Below are 13,925 nucleotides of genomic sequence, written 5' to 3' on the forward strand. Positions count from 1 at the left end.
TCCATTTTATTTCGTAGAAGAAAACAAGACAGGTGTTTACCAAAGCCAAGTTAACCATGGGGAGAGCTCAAGTAACCTATGCCCTATGGCAACCTGTGTCCAAATTAAAGAGTCAACAGAAAAGAGTCCCCCAAAACTTGTAAGCCTGCCTACCCTAAAATCCCCACCTCAATCCAACCCCCAATAAACACCATACACGCCACTGGGCAAAAAAGCTTTTTATTTTCCCCCACATTCCAGCTCTTCGCTTTTTCTAAAACCTTTTCCAACTCAGAGCCAAGGCCCAAGAAGTTGATTCACACCTAAGGAGAAAGAAAAGAAAACAACAAAACAGGTTGGAGAGCTGCTAGAGGAAGCTCTGAGATGTGTGCAGAAATTGAGGAAAGAGCAGAGGCAGTGACAGCTAGAGACCAATACAGGCATTTGATCCCAACTAAGGTAGCCTCAGGACCCCAGGGTCTGCCAGGGGCAGGAAGCCCTCCTTTCCCAGTCCAAGGTTGAGAGGGTCCTGTCATTTCCTGTCCCAAGTAGGTGGCTGGGGCATTTAGGTCCAGCCATCAGCAAAATAAGCAGAGTTGATCTTGAGCTTCCAGTTCCTCTGGCCCGATCAGTTTCCTGAGCCTGAACTATTTCCACTTTTCCCATAGTAACTTCCTAGGGCACCGCAGCCAGCTGAAGCTGAGACCAGTTCAAGAGCTGGAAGCATAAAACATGGCTCTCAGATTACATGCACCCTCCCTCTGACAAGTGAAGATTTTTTGCAGAAATATTTTTTCCCTTAGTGAGCTGACATGTGAACCAATATGACCCCCACCCACTGCTACGTTTGTGAAGCTGATTCCCTCCAAAGATCTTGTTAACAGAATCAGCTTTTTCTAAAGGTAACGATGACTGAATGGAAGAGAGAAGGTGCATGTCAAGTTCTTGGGCACATACTATGTCCCCAGTAAATGGGTATCATCAATTAGACTCTTCTGAGCAGTTCAAGTTGAATTTTACAAAATTTTCATCATAAAACTGGGTATCGGAATTTCAGGACAAAAGCAAGACAAACATGGTTCATATCCAGGACGAATCATCAAATGCGAACCCTCTTAACTCACCATTGTTACCCAAATGCTTGGATGTGAACTAGTTATGGGTGAGTCTTAAAATCACAATGTTGCTTGAAAGAAGTCAGCCACAAAAGAATGTGTATGATTCTGTCTACATAGGTTCAAAAATAAGTAAAACCAAACTATATTATTTAGGAATACATACTTGGCAATAAATTATAAAGCAGGACAGTAGTTATTTCTAGGGAGAGGGAGGGCATAGTCAGGAAGGAAGGGACCATGGGGGTTTGTGGACTGCTGGTAATATTCTATTCCTTTCCTCAGTGGTATTTATAAGTATCCACTTTATAATAATTTGCCAAGCTGTCCTTTTATGGTATTGGACTTTTCTACATAAGTGTTAAATATTTTAGAGTAAAAAAGTTAAAGTAATTAGAAAAATATTGAATGCTGACGGTGTCAAATTGTTCCCAGTCCCTAAGGGAAAGCTGTGGTTGAAGAGGTTCTCGGGGACTCAGAAGCAGCAGTCTTTGAGGAAAAGTCCAAGGATCTGCTTTACCCCAGTTACAACCTCCACCCCCACCTCATTCCCTGTTCCCGCAGGACTGGAGCAAAGAACCTCACCTGAGAAACAAGTCGGGAACTAGGCCAGTGCCCTCAGAGCCGGGTTCTAGACCAGTGGGACTCCCGGCGCGGGTGGAAGCACATAGCAGTGACACAGCAGAGAAGGCCACAGAAGAGAAGCAGGAAGGAGCCCAAGACTAGCAGCCTGGAGCCACACAGAGCCAGCTCCTCCTACAGAGGGGTACAGGGAGGGGAGGAGAAGGAGATCTTAATCCAGCCCAAGGGCTATAGAGGGAGCCTCCATGAGGAGAGGGCTCTCCGTATCTAGGGAGCAACTAAAGGGAAAATGTGATTTTCATATAAGTTGACATTTATTTATTTATTTATTTATTTATTTATTTATTTATTTTTACACAGGGTCTCACTCTGTCACCCAGGCTAGAGTACAGTGGTGCGATCTCGGCTCACTGCAACCTCCACCTCCTGGGCTCCAGTGATCTTCCCACCTCAGCCTCCTGAGTAGCTGGGACCACAGGTATGTGCCACCATGCCCAGCTAATTTTTTTTGTATTTTTTGTAGAGATAGGGTTTCGCCATGTTGCCTAGGCTCGAACATTTGTCTTGATGGTTTAAAAACTACTTTCTTGCCCAGCTATCAACCTGAACCCCCATCACGACTCCAAGAGATAGGAAACTTCATTATGATCCACATTTTAAAGATGTGTAAGCGGCCGGGCGTGGTGGCTCACGCCTGTAATCCCAGCATTTTGGAAGGCTGAGGCGGGTGGATCATGAGGTCAGGAGATCGAGACCATCCTGGCTAACATGGTGAAACCCCGTCTCTACTAAAAATACAAAAAATTAGCTGGGTGTGGTGGTGGGTGCCTGTAGTTCCAGCTACTTGGAAGGAGGAGGCAGGAGAATGGCATGAACCTGGGAGGCAGAGCTTGCGGTGAGCCGAGATTGCGCCACTGCACTTTAGCCTGGGTGACAGAGTGAGACTCCATCTCAAAAAAAAAAAAAAAAAAAGTGCAAGCAGTGCTAGATCTAGAAACCAGATCTCTGATTCCAAGTCCCACGTTACGTTCCTCGTGGGGGTTCTTTTCCTTTTTTTTTTTTTTGAGATGGATCTTCAAGGATCATCCTGACCTGACGGAAGGTGTGGGTTGCAATCCTGGCTCTGCTACTTAACCAGTTGTGTGGCCTTCGGCAATTCACTCCCTCTCTCTAAACCTGCTTCCTCATCTGCAAAATGGGATGATAACACCTACCTCAAAAGGCTATTTTAAGAGCAAATGAATTAATGAACCCTAAGAGCACTTTGTGCATTATAAACTGCTGTACACAATGCTCTTTGGTAAATGCCACCTTCTGTGTGAAGCACTCTCCACAAATGTTCAAGTTAGGGTTAATGGCTCCTTACTCTGTGTTTGCATAACACTTTGCTCACATCTTTCTAATAGCAATTAGCCCATTTGCCTCTTATTACAGCTTCTGAACTCCTTTGAGGTAGAATGTTTTAAAGACAATAGTAAACAATAATAGCTATCACTTATCAACTCTTTATGTCCCAGGCATTGTGCTGGGCACTTCACAGTCATTCCCATTTAATCCTTATTTGGTGGAATTAAGAGATAGGGTCATGTTTTCTGTTTTACAGATGAGGAAGCTGACACTCAGAGATGTTTAGACACTTGTTCTAAGTCACACAGCCCCCAAGGCAGGGTTATAAAACCTGTGCTTTTTCTACAATGTAGAATTGTTTCCAGGGGCCTTCAAGATACAGCAGTCAGCAGGCAGTCCACAAAACCCTGGCGACCCATCCGAGGCTCTTACCGAGGTCAGCAGCTTGGTCAGCACAAGGCCTTCGTGGCTCCAGACACTAACGCACTCCTCACCCATTCTAGGGCTCAGGGTGGCATTTCCAGCCCCCTCCTCTGAGCAGGATATGGGTGGCTGACTGGAGGGTAGGATTCCTGGAACAGCACTAAAATACAGGCAGGTTCCTGCAGTCCTTTCTGTGGTCACCCTGGCTGTGATAAGGACCAGCTGTCCTGCAGAAGATCCTGTGAAAGGCACAAAAGATGGAAGAAAATGAGGGGTGATGCGGGAGCCTCTGTCTTCACACTTCTATTCTTTTCTTTCTTTATTTTTTTGAGATGGGGTCTCACTTTGTCGTGCAGGTTGGAGTGCAGTAACACGATCCCAGCTCACTGGAGCCTCAACCTCCTGGGCTCAAGTGATCCTCCCACCTCAGTCTCCCGAGTAGGTGGGACTACAAGCATGCGCCACCCGCCTGGCTGATTTTAAAATTTTTTTGTAGAGACAGGGTATCACTGTATTGCCCGGGCTGGACTCAAACTCCTGGGCTTAAGTCATCCTGCTATCTTGACCTCCTAAAATGTTGGTATTCCAGGCATGAACAACCACGCCTGGCCCTATTCATTTTTTAAGGCTTTCTTTAATACCAGGTGTTTTGGTATTGATTCTATTCAATAAAGTATTCCATATACCATTATTTATATCACTGAGAAATGAAAATAACTTTGTATCAATATAAACACAAATTAAGTTGTAATTTAAATTAATTTAAATTACAATCAATACAACAACCATACCAATACTCGCAAGGCGGCAGTGAAATGGGCAGATACACATTGCCCATGTCAGTTTGCATAAACTAGCTCATCCTTTTTAAGAAAGCAGTTTCTCACTTGGTACCAAAATCCACTGAAAGGTTCTCGCCCTATTTTAAATTAGTGGGGAAAGGATGGCCTCAGTAAATGGCCTTGGGAAAATTTCCATGTAGAAAAAAACAGCGTCAAACTGTTATCCTATAATATAAAATAAAGTCCAGATGTATTAAAGAACTATACAAACTAAAAAAAAAACTTAAGTATTAAAAGAAAATACAGTATATTTTATTTTATTATTATTATTATTATTTTTTTGAGACGGAGTCTTGCTCTGTCCCCCAGGGTGGAGTGCAGTGGCACAATCTCGGCTCACTGCAAGCTCCGCCTCCCGGGTTTACGCCATTCTCCTGCCTCAGCCTCCTGAGTAGCTGGGACTACAGGTGCCCGCCACCACGCCTGGCTAATTTTTTGTATTTTTTAGTAGAGACAGGGTTTCACCATGTTAGCCAGGATGGTCTCGATCTCCTGACCTCGTGATCCGTCCGCTTCGGCCTCCCAAAGTGCTGGGATTACAGGCATGAGCCACCGCGCCCAGCCATTTTATTTTATTATTTTTGAGATAGAGTTTCACTCTTGTTTTTGCCCAGGCTGGAGTGCAGTGGCGCGATCTCGGCTCACTGCAACCTCCGCCTCCTAGGTTTAAGCGATTCTCCTGCCTCAGCCTTGAGAGTAGCTGGAATTACAGGCACCCACCACCATGCCCCAGCTAATTTTTTGTATTTTTAGTAGAGACGGGGTTTCATCATGTTGGCCAGGCCGGTCTAGAACTCCTGACCTCAGGTGATCCACCTGCCTCAGCCTCCCAAAGGCTGGGATTACAGCAATGAGCCACCATGCCTGGCCAGAATATTTTCTAATTTTAAAATGAGGAAGGCCTTCCTATGAAAGACACAAAACCTAAAAGTCTTAATAAAGGACAAGAGTGACAAACCTAACCTCATAAAAATTAAAGACTTCTATGCAATGAAAGGTAAGTTAAAAAAACAAGTAACATATTGATTGAAAATACCTATATTTAAATGACAAAAAGGATTACTGTCCAGAATAAAGACCTTCTACAAATCAAGAAGACAAAGACAAATAACTTAGAAAAATGAACAAAGGAAACAAACAGGTAATTCACAGACAACATGAAAACAGACAATAAACCATAAGAAGAGGTTCAACCTTACTAGCAATCAGGAGAAAGTAAATTAAAACAATTGGGTAATAGGCCAGACCTGGTAGCTCATGCCTGTAATCCCAGCACTTTGGGAGGTGAGGCAGGAGTATCACTTGAGCCCAGTAGTTTGAAACTAGCCTGGGCAACATAGTGAGACCCCATCTCTACAAAAAATAAAAAAATTGGCCAGGCGCGGTGGCTCACGCCTGTAATCCCAGCACGTCAGGAGGCCGAGGCGGGCGGATCACAAGGTCAGGAGTTCAAGACCAGCCTGGCCAACATGGTGAAACGCCATCTCTACAAAAAATACAAAAATTAGCTGGGCATGGTGCCACGTGCCTGTAATCCCAGCTACTTGGGAGGTTGAGGCAGGAGAATCTCTTGAAACTGGGAGGCAGAGGTTGTAGTGAGCTGAGATTGCACCACTGCCCTCCAGTCTGGGTGACAGAGCGAGACTCCATCTCGGGGAAAAAAAAAAATTAGCTGGGCATGATGGTGAGCACCTGTAATCCCAGCTACTCAGGAGGCTGAGGCGGGAGAATGCTTACTGCAAGTCCTGCCTCCCAGGGATAAACAATCCTCCTACAAGAGCCTTCTAAGCAGCTGGGACCACAGGCATGTGCCACCATGCCTGGCTATTTTTTTTTTTTTTTTGTATTTTTAGTAGAGACAGAGTCTTGCCATGTTGTCCAGGCTGATCTCAAACTCCTGAGCTCAAGCAATCTGCCTGCCTTGGCCTCCCAAAGTGCTGGGATTACAGGCGTGAGCCACCACGTCTGGCCCTAACTGTACACTTCCAATGGGTGAATTGTATTGTGTATGAATCATATCTTTTTTTTTTTTTTTGAGACGGAGTCTTGCTCTGCCGCCCAGGCTGGAGTGCAGTGGCCGGATCTCAGCTCACTGCAAGCTCCGCCTCCCGGTTTTATGCCATTCTCCTCCCTCAGCCTCCCGAGTAGCTGGGACTACAGGCGCCCGCCACCTCGCCTGGCTAGTTTTTTTGTATTTTTTAGTAGAGACAGAGTTTCACCAGGTTAGCCAGGATGGTCTCGATCTCCTGACCTCGTGATCCGCCCGTCTCGGCCTCCCAAAGTGCTGGGATTACAGGCTTGAGCCACTGCGCCCGGCATGAATCATATCTCAATAAAACTATTACATATCTATTTAAAAGTAAAAAGAATGAGAAAGAATTGTCCCAAGTCTGCATATTATCAGACACATTCCTTATTTTTGTTAACATACATGTACACCTGGACAGGCAGAGACCCACTCCCCCAACACATACATACTCATAGGAGAATCTTAGAATGATAGTGTTGTAAAGGACCTCAGAAGTCAGAAAATACCACCCTCTTCCATCCCTCTTTATCTCAGCATATTTTAGATATGGCAAATGTCACACAGGGATTAATGGCATTCACTGACATTTTCACTTTCTGTCTCTCTCGCTTGTCATTTTCCCAGAACACTACAGCTCTTTGGAAATTTATGTTGTCTAATTTTTTTCTGCATCCTTTGTGGCATACAGAACTATGCTAAGCACATAGCAGGCCCTTATGACACTGGTTTAATTGAATATGCTTCTCTGATATCCCTGAGGAAAAAGGGGTCTCTAAGAGGAGGTGGCTAAAGGATGAGAAAACATTAGGTCAAACCTAGCCCATTTCATCCTACCTCCAAGGATAGACTCAAAGAACGTCAGAACTGGCAGAGGAAGAAAGCATTCATAGAAAACCTACCCTGTTGGCAGCATGTTTACTGAAAGCCTGAATCACAGAAGTGACTAAAGTCCAGGGATGTGCCCAAGGTCATCACTGGTGAGGTCAGAGGCAGGGTCCAGCCCTGAGTGTTCTGATGCCCGACCCCACAGTCCTCTGTGATCTCACCTTACTTTTTTTTGGTGGGACAGAGTCTCTCTCTGTCGCGCAGGCTAGAGTGCAATGGTGTGATCTCTGCTTATTGCAACCTCAGCCTTCCAGGTTCAAGAGATTCTTCTGCCTCAGCCTCCCAAGTAGCTGGGACTACAGGCGCCTGCCACCACACCTGGCTAATTTTTGTATTTTTGTTTGTTTGTTTGAGACGGAGTCTCACTCTGTCTCCCAGGCTGCAGTGCAGTGGCACGATCTTGGTTCACTGCAACCTCCACCTCCCGGGTTCAAGCAATTCTCCTGGCTCAGCCTCCCGAGTAGCTGGGACTACAGGCACGCACCACCAAACCTGGCTAATTTTTTTTTGAGACTGAGTCTTGCTCTGTCGCCCAGGCTGAAGTGCAGTGGTACAATCTCAGCTCACTGCAACCTCCGCCTTCCGGGTTCAAGTGATTCTCCTGCCTCAGCCTCCCGAGTAGCTGGGATCACAGGCGTGTGCCACCATGTCCAGCTAATTTTTGCATTTTTAGTAGACATGGGGTTTCACCATGTTGGTCAGGCTGGACTCGAACTCCTGACCTCGTAATCTGCCCGCCTCGGCCTCCCAAAGTGCTGGGATTACCGGTGTGAACCACTGTGACCAGCCTACCCAGTTAATTTTTGTATTTCTAGTAGAAATGGGGTTTCATGGCCAGGTGCGGTGGCTCAAGCCTGTAATCCCAGCACTTTGGGAGGCCGAAACGGGCGGATCACGAGGTCAGGAGATCGAGACCAACCTGGCTAACACGGTGAAACCCCATCTCTACTAAAAAATACAAAAAACTAGCCGGGCGTGGTGGCGGGCGCCTATAGTCCCAGCTACTCCAGAGGCTGAGGCAGGAGAATGGCATAAACCCAGGAGGCAGAGCTTGCAGTGAGTTGAGATCTAGCCACTGCACTCCAGCCTGGGCAACAGAGCGACACTCCATCTCAAAAAAAAAAAAAGGCCGGGCGCGGTGGCTCAAGCCTGTAATCCCAGCACTTTGGGAGGCCGAGGCGGGCGGATCACAAGGTCAGGAGATCGAGACCATCCTGGCTAACACGGTGAAACCCCGTCTCTACTAAAAAATACAAAAAACTAGCCGGGCGAGGTGGCGGGCGCCTGTAGTCCCAGCTACTCGGGAGGCTGAGGCAGGAGAATGGCGTGAACCCAGGAGGCGGAGCTTGCAGTGAGCTGAGATCTGGCCTGGCCAGTGCACTCCAGCTTGGGTGACAGAGCGAGACTCCGTCTCAAAAAAAAAAAAAAAAAAAAAAAAAAAGAAATGGAGTTTCACCATGTTGGCCAGGTTGGTCTCAAACTCCTAACCTCGTGATTCGCCCTCCTCAGACTCCCAAAGTGCTGGGATTATATAGGCATGAGCCACCGGGCCTGTACTATTCTTAATTTTTTTTTTGAGACAGAGTCTTGCTCTGTCACCCAGGCTGGAGTGCAACGGTGCAATCTTGGTTCACTGCAACTTCAGCCTCCTGGGTTCAAGCGATTCTCCTGCCTCAGCCTCCCAAGTAGTTGGGATTAGATGTACCTGCCACCATGTCTGGCTAATTTTTGTATTTTTAGTAGAGATGGGGTTTCACCATATTGGCCAGGCTGGTCTCCAACTCCTAACCTCGTGATCCGCCCTCCTCGGACTCCCAAAGTGCTGGGATTATAGGCATGAGCCACCGTGCCTGTACTATTCTTAACTTTTTTTTTTTTTTTTGAGACAGAGTCTCGCTCTGTCACCCAGGCTGTAGTGCAATGGTGCAATCTTGGTTCACTGCAACTTCAGGCTTCTGGGTTCAAGCGATTCTCCTGCCTCAGCCTCCCAAGTAGGTGGGATTAGATGTACCTGCCACCATGTCTGGCTAATTTTTGTATTTTTAGTAGAGACGGGGTTTCACCATGTTGGCCATGCTGGTCTCGAACTCCTGATCTCAAATGATCCACCTACCTCGGCTTCCCAAAGTGTTGGGATTACAGGTGTGAGACACCAAGCCCAGCCTCTGATCTCACCTTTCAATCCCATCTGACTACCCAGGATCGTGGCCTGGAATATCCGGGTCTTGTTCCTGTCTGGACCGTCTCCGAAGTTCAAGGTGGTCAGTAAGCCCACGACGTGAGACCCTCGCCACTTCCCTGTGACTGTCCCATTCCTGGGACACAGGGTCAGCTGGCCAAAAGATCTCAAAAAAGAGACCCAGTCCTGTGAGCAAAAGAAGAGTGGGAGACGGGTGAGATGAGATTAGCAGCAAAAGCCTGTCTAGGTTAGAAGGAAGAGCAGGTATAGGGGTGGGGAACTTACCTGAGGGATGTCAGGGCTGCGCAGGCCAGTCCTGTGGGTGAGGAGGAAGCTGCCAAGGCCCAGGCCAGAGAGGCCAAGGAGCAGCAGGATCAAGGTGGCACAGACCAGAGGTGGGTGGTGGGCCAGACACAGGTGCAGGTTGTGCCCTGCCTGGCAGTTGCCCATGGGGAGCAGAGGGGGCTGAGCCTCCGGAGAGAGCCTGCTGGAGAACAGGGAGGAAGAAGGGGACAAAAGCACCTCTTTTACGCAGAGAAAAGAAAGCTCAGAGAAGACAAGGGGCTTCCCAAGGCCACACAGTAAGTGGCAGAGCCAGAACACAAATCCAAGTTTCCCGACTCCAAAAGTTCATCTCCCTGCACTGCTGGATAAATATTTGCTGCATTTAATTTCTGAAGTAATCTAAATGGAGGCAGAGCAGGGCACTCCGTGCTGGAAGAAGGAACCCCAAAGGGAGACTTCTCAGCTGGAGAAACAGGAAGCACTGTTCTGGGGCGAGGGTTTGGCTGAGGAATAGCCCAGACAAGGGAAGATTCTGGAGAAGAACTCCATTGTGCAGCTAAACAGCTAGATCTGAATCCCTTTCTGTTACTCACTGACTCTGTGAGCTTAAGAATCCATGAAATGGGAGTTCTAAAACACCAAGTAATAAGGATTAAACGTGGTGGATGAAGCAATCTGCGTGGTATTTGGCCATGCAGAATTCAACAGATGTCCATTTCCTTTCTCTTTCTCGTACAGATTCTCAAAACCGGGTAAGGCGAGGCAAAAAATACTCGCGGACTTTAACATAGGAGGGGTAGGGCCAAGGTCTGAACCCTGCCTCCTGCTTTCAAGTGGGGTGCTCCTTCCCACACAAGGTGCGACAGCCTGATGGAAAAGAACTTCTGGAAGGCGAAGAGATAAACAGCGGTGGGGGGAGAAGGAGGGAGCCACGGAAATGCAGGTGTCACAAATGCTCAAGCCCTGCCCCGCCTCCCGTCCAGCTGGAAGCGGGTTAAAGGGAGGGGAGGGTAGAGCCTGGGGGTCCGCGGCCTCTGGTGCACCTGAGCACCCCCTCCCCGGAAAGCCCCCGCCCCGAACGACTGCAACACCCTCGTCCCCTCCCGGTCTCGCGCGTCGGATCTGCCAGCCGCTCGCTCTTACCACTCCGGGCCCGGCGGAGGCCGGCGCCCCCCGCGACGTCACCCGCGGGGCCGCGAAGGGGCGGGGTCCGTGCTCCGCGCTTTCGTCCCCGACCCTCCTCCCCGCGCGGCCCCGCCCCGCGGACGGGTCCGCATGCGCAGTGGCCACGCGGGCGCCCGCCACGCAGCTCCCCGCCAGGGTGGGGGCGTACCAAAGGTACACCCAAGGAAGGGGCCACAGGGAAGGAAAACCTCCGCGGGAAGGGTGGAAACGGGAGCAAGGCCAGGGAGCAAGTGCGAGAAACGTCGCAGAAGCCCGCAGACTCCCTCCAGAGAGACTGGCGAGAACTGCCCTAGAAGCTTGTCGCGGGCATTTTTGGGCTGTGCGTCCCCCACCCGCGCCAATAGCACAGCCCAATCGCGCCCGGGTTCCAGGTGAGGATTCGGCAACCGCTCAGAGCTGCAGGGCTGCCGCTGTAGGACTCGGTCCACTGGGACTGGAAGTGGTGTTTTGGGCTCCGCTCTTCTGTGCACCCCAGTCATGCTTAATGTCTGCACCTTTTTCATGGACCCTGGCTTTTAGTAACTCCTTAATGTATAGGATGCTGGAGCTGAAGAGTTGCTCAGTAGAGAGCATCTCGGTTCACTTCTACCCAAGTTTTAGAGGTGAGAACATCTGACCGGAGGTAGCATGACACATGGAGCCAGGAACTTTGGGTTCAAATCCTGACTGTCCGTACCCTCGCGTAAGCCATGGCCGCGCTCCCAGGGGACTAAGCTTACCCCTCTGCTAAAGAGGATCATCCTACCTATCTCACTGGTTGGATCAGAAGCTTAAGGGGCAAAATGTGGGAAAACATGGGCCCAGTGCCCACTGAGCACAGAGGACAGATGCTACTTGAAACGGAATCAATTTAATTCGACTGTGGCTTCCTTAAGGCAGAAACCATGTTGTTTATATCACCAACCACAAAAGTTTGTGGCACAAAACCTTCGCATATACAGTCAAATGATTTTTTTTCTCTTTTTCTTTTTTTGAGACGGGGTCTTGGTCTGTAGCCAGGCTGGAGTGCAGTGGCGCAATCTCGGCTCACTGCAACCTCCACCTCACGGGTTCAAGCGTTTCTCCTGCCTCAGCCTCCCGAGTACCTGGGACTACAGGCGCACGCCACCATGCCCAGTTAATTTTTGTATTTTTAGTAGAGACGGGGTTTCACCATGTTGGCCAGGATGGTCTCGATCTCTTGATCTCGTGGTCTGCCCGCCTCTGCCCCCCAAAGTGCTGAACCACCGCACCCAGCTGATTTTTTTTTTTTTTTTTTTTTTTTTTTTTTTTTTGAGACAGAGCCTTGCTCCGTCATCGCCCAGGCTGGAGTTCAGTGGCACAATCAAAGCTCACTGCAGCCTGGACGTCTTGGGCTCAAGAGATCCTTCTGCCTCAGCCTCCTAGGTAGTTGAGACAGCCAGTAGTCACACGCCACCCACCATGCCCAGCTAACTTTTGCACTGTGTGTAAGAGATGGAGTTTTGCCATTTGCCATGTTGCCCAGGTATGTCTCAAACTCCTGGCCTCAAGCAGTCCTCCCGCCTCAGCCTCCCAAAGTGCTGGGATTACAGGCGTGAACCACCGCGCCCTGACTAGTCAAATGATTTTTGACAAGGGTGCCGTGGCCATTCAGTAGAGAAAAGCATATTTCTGTGCATCAAAGGACACAACAGGCTGGGCACGGTGGCTCAAGCCTGTAATCCTAGCACTTTGGGAAGCCGAGGCGGGTGGATCACCTGAGGTCAGTAGTTTGAGACCAGCCCGGCCAACATGGTGAAACCCCATCTCTGCTGAAAGTACAAAATCAGCCAGGCATGGTGCCGGGCGCCTATATTCCCAGCAACTCAGGAGGCTAAGGCAGGACAATCGCTTGAACCCCCAGAGTAGAGGTTGCAGTGAGCTGAGATTGCACCACTTCACTCCAGCCTGGGCAAAAGAGCAAAACTCCGTCTCAAACCCCCACCCCCCAAAAAACAAAACAAAAAAGAAAGGACAGTGAAAAGGCAACCAACAGAATGAGAGGAAATAGCAAATCATGTATCTGATAAGGGGTTAATATCTATAATATATAAAGAACTCCTACAACTCAACCACAATAAACAAGCAACTCAATTAAAAGGGCAAAGGACTTGAGTAGACGTTTCTCCAAAGAAATATACTATACTGTAGAAATGACCGACAAGCAAATTAAAAAATGCTTAACAAAACTAACCATTAGGTAAATGAAAATCAAAGCCAAAACGAGATACCACCTTATACCCATTAGGATGTCAGCTATCAAAAATCACTAAATAACAAGTGTTGGTGAGGATGTGGAGAAATCAGAATACTTGTGCACCGTTGGTGGGAATATAAAATAGTGCAGCTGGCCTGGCATGGTGGCTCCCGCCTATAATCCCAGCATTTGGGAAGCTGAGGCAGGCGGATCACTTGAGGTCAGAAGTTTGAGTCCACCCTGGCCAACATGGAGAAACCCCTTCTCTTCTAAAAATACAAAAATTAGCCTGGTGCGGTGACAGGTGCCTGTAATTCCAGCTACTTTGGAGGCTGAGGCAGGAGAATCGCTTGAACCTGGGAGGCAGAGGTTGCAGTGAGCCGAGATCGCACCATTGCACTCCAGCCTGGGCGACACAGCAAGACTCTGTCTCAAAATAAAATAAAATAGTGCAGCCGCTATGGAAAACAGTACGGCAATTTGTATTTAAAAAAAAAAAAAAAAAGTAAAAAAGAAGCCAGTGTGGTGGTTCACACTGGTAATCCTAGCACTTTGGGAGGCCTAGGCGGGCAGATTGCTTGAGCTCTAGAGTTCAAGACCAGCCTGGCCAACATGACAAAATACAAAAGTTAGCCAGGCATGGTGGCACATGCCTGTGGTCCCAGCTACTTCGGACGCTGAAGCAGGAGGATTGCTTGAGCTGGGGAGGCGAAGGTTGCAGTGAGTGGACATGGTGCCACTTCACTCCAGCCTGGGTGACAGAGTGAGACTCCATCTCAAAAAAAAAAGAAAAAAAGAAAACTAAAACAGTTTATTCAGTCAACAATTTTTTAAAAAATGCTATGATCTGGGCACAAAATTAATATCCATGTAGCAA

At 48.4% G+C, this 13,925-nt stretch overlaps 1 protein-coding gene across 4 annotated transcripts; it reads right to left on the minus strand.

Annotated features, from left to right (window-relative positions):
• Nucleotides 1-201: 201 nt before the first annotated feature.
• TMEM219 (transmembrane protein 219) lies at nucleotides 202-10,933 on the minus strand. Of its 4 annotated transcripts, none has more exons than XM_010387604.2 (6): nucleotides 10,810-10,933; nucleotides 9,667-9,868; nucleotides 9,378-9,567; nucleotides 3,456-3,685; nucleotides 1,680-1,850; nucleotides 202-302 (listed from the first exon to the last, which is right to left on the minus strand). In XM_010387604.2, the coding sequence occupies exons 2-5, from the start codon at nucleotides 9,829-9,831 to the stop codon at nucleotides 1,713-1,715; spliced, it is 723 nt and encodes a 240-aa protein (XP_010385906.1). In that variant the 5' UTR covers nucleotides 9,832-9,868; nucleotides 10,810-10,933; the 3' UTR covers nucleotides 202-302; nucleotides 1,680-1,712. The 4 variants fall into 4 exon arrangements, with proteins under 4 accessions (XP_010385906.1, XP_010385897.1, XP_010385924.1 ...); XM_010387595.2 differs by having other exon boundaries at nucleotides 203-302; nucleotides 9,667-9,865; XM_030925451.1 differs by lacking the exon at nucleotides 202-302 and adding an exon at nucleotides 309-696 and having other exon boundaries at nucleotides 9,667-9,865.
• Between the last annotated feature and the right edge of the window lie 2,992 nt (nucleotides 10,934-13,925).

This window comes from Rhinopithecus roxellana, chromosome 20 (genome assembly GCF_007565055.1).
Source record: "Rhinopithecus roxellana isolate Shanxi Qingling chromosome 20, ASM756505v1, whole genome shotgun sequence".
NCBI classification, from domain to species: Eukaryota; Metazoa; Chordata; class Mammalia; order Primates; family Cercopithecidae; genus Rhinopithecus; species Rhinopithecus roxellana.

Bases quoted from the DNA above. Each gene is read 5' to 3' on its own strand.
- TMEM219 (XM_010387604.2), bottom strand. From the start codon at position 9,831: ATGGGCAACTGCCAGGCAGGGCACAACCTGCACCTGTGTCTGGCCCAC. The intron at 9,568-9,666 runs GTAAGTTCCCCA...TTTTGCTCACAG, and splicing joins GCAGCCCTGACATCCCTCAG to GACTGGGTCTCTTTTTTGAG. The intron at 3,686-9,377 runs GTGAGATCAGAG...TGCCTTTCACAG, and splicing joins TAGTCAGATGGGATTGAAAG to GATCTTCTGCAGGACAGCTG.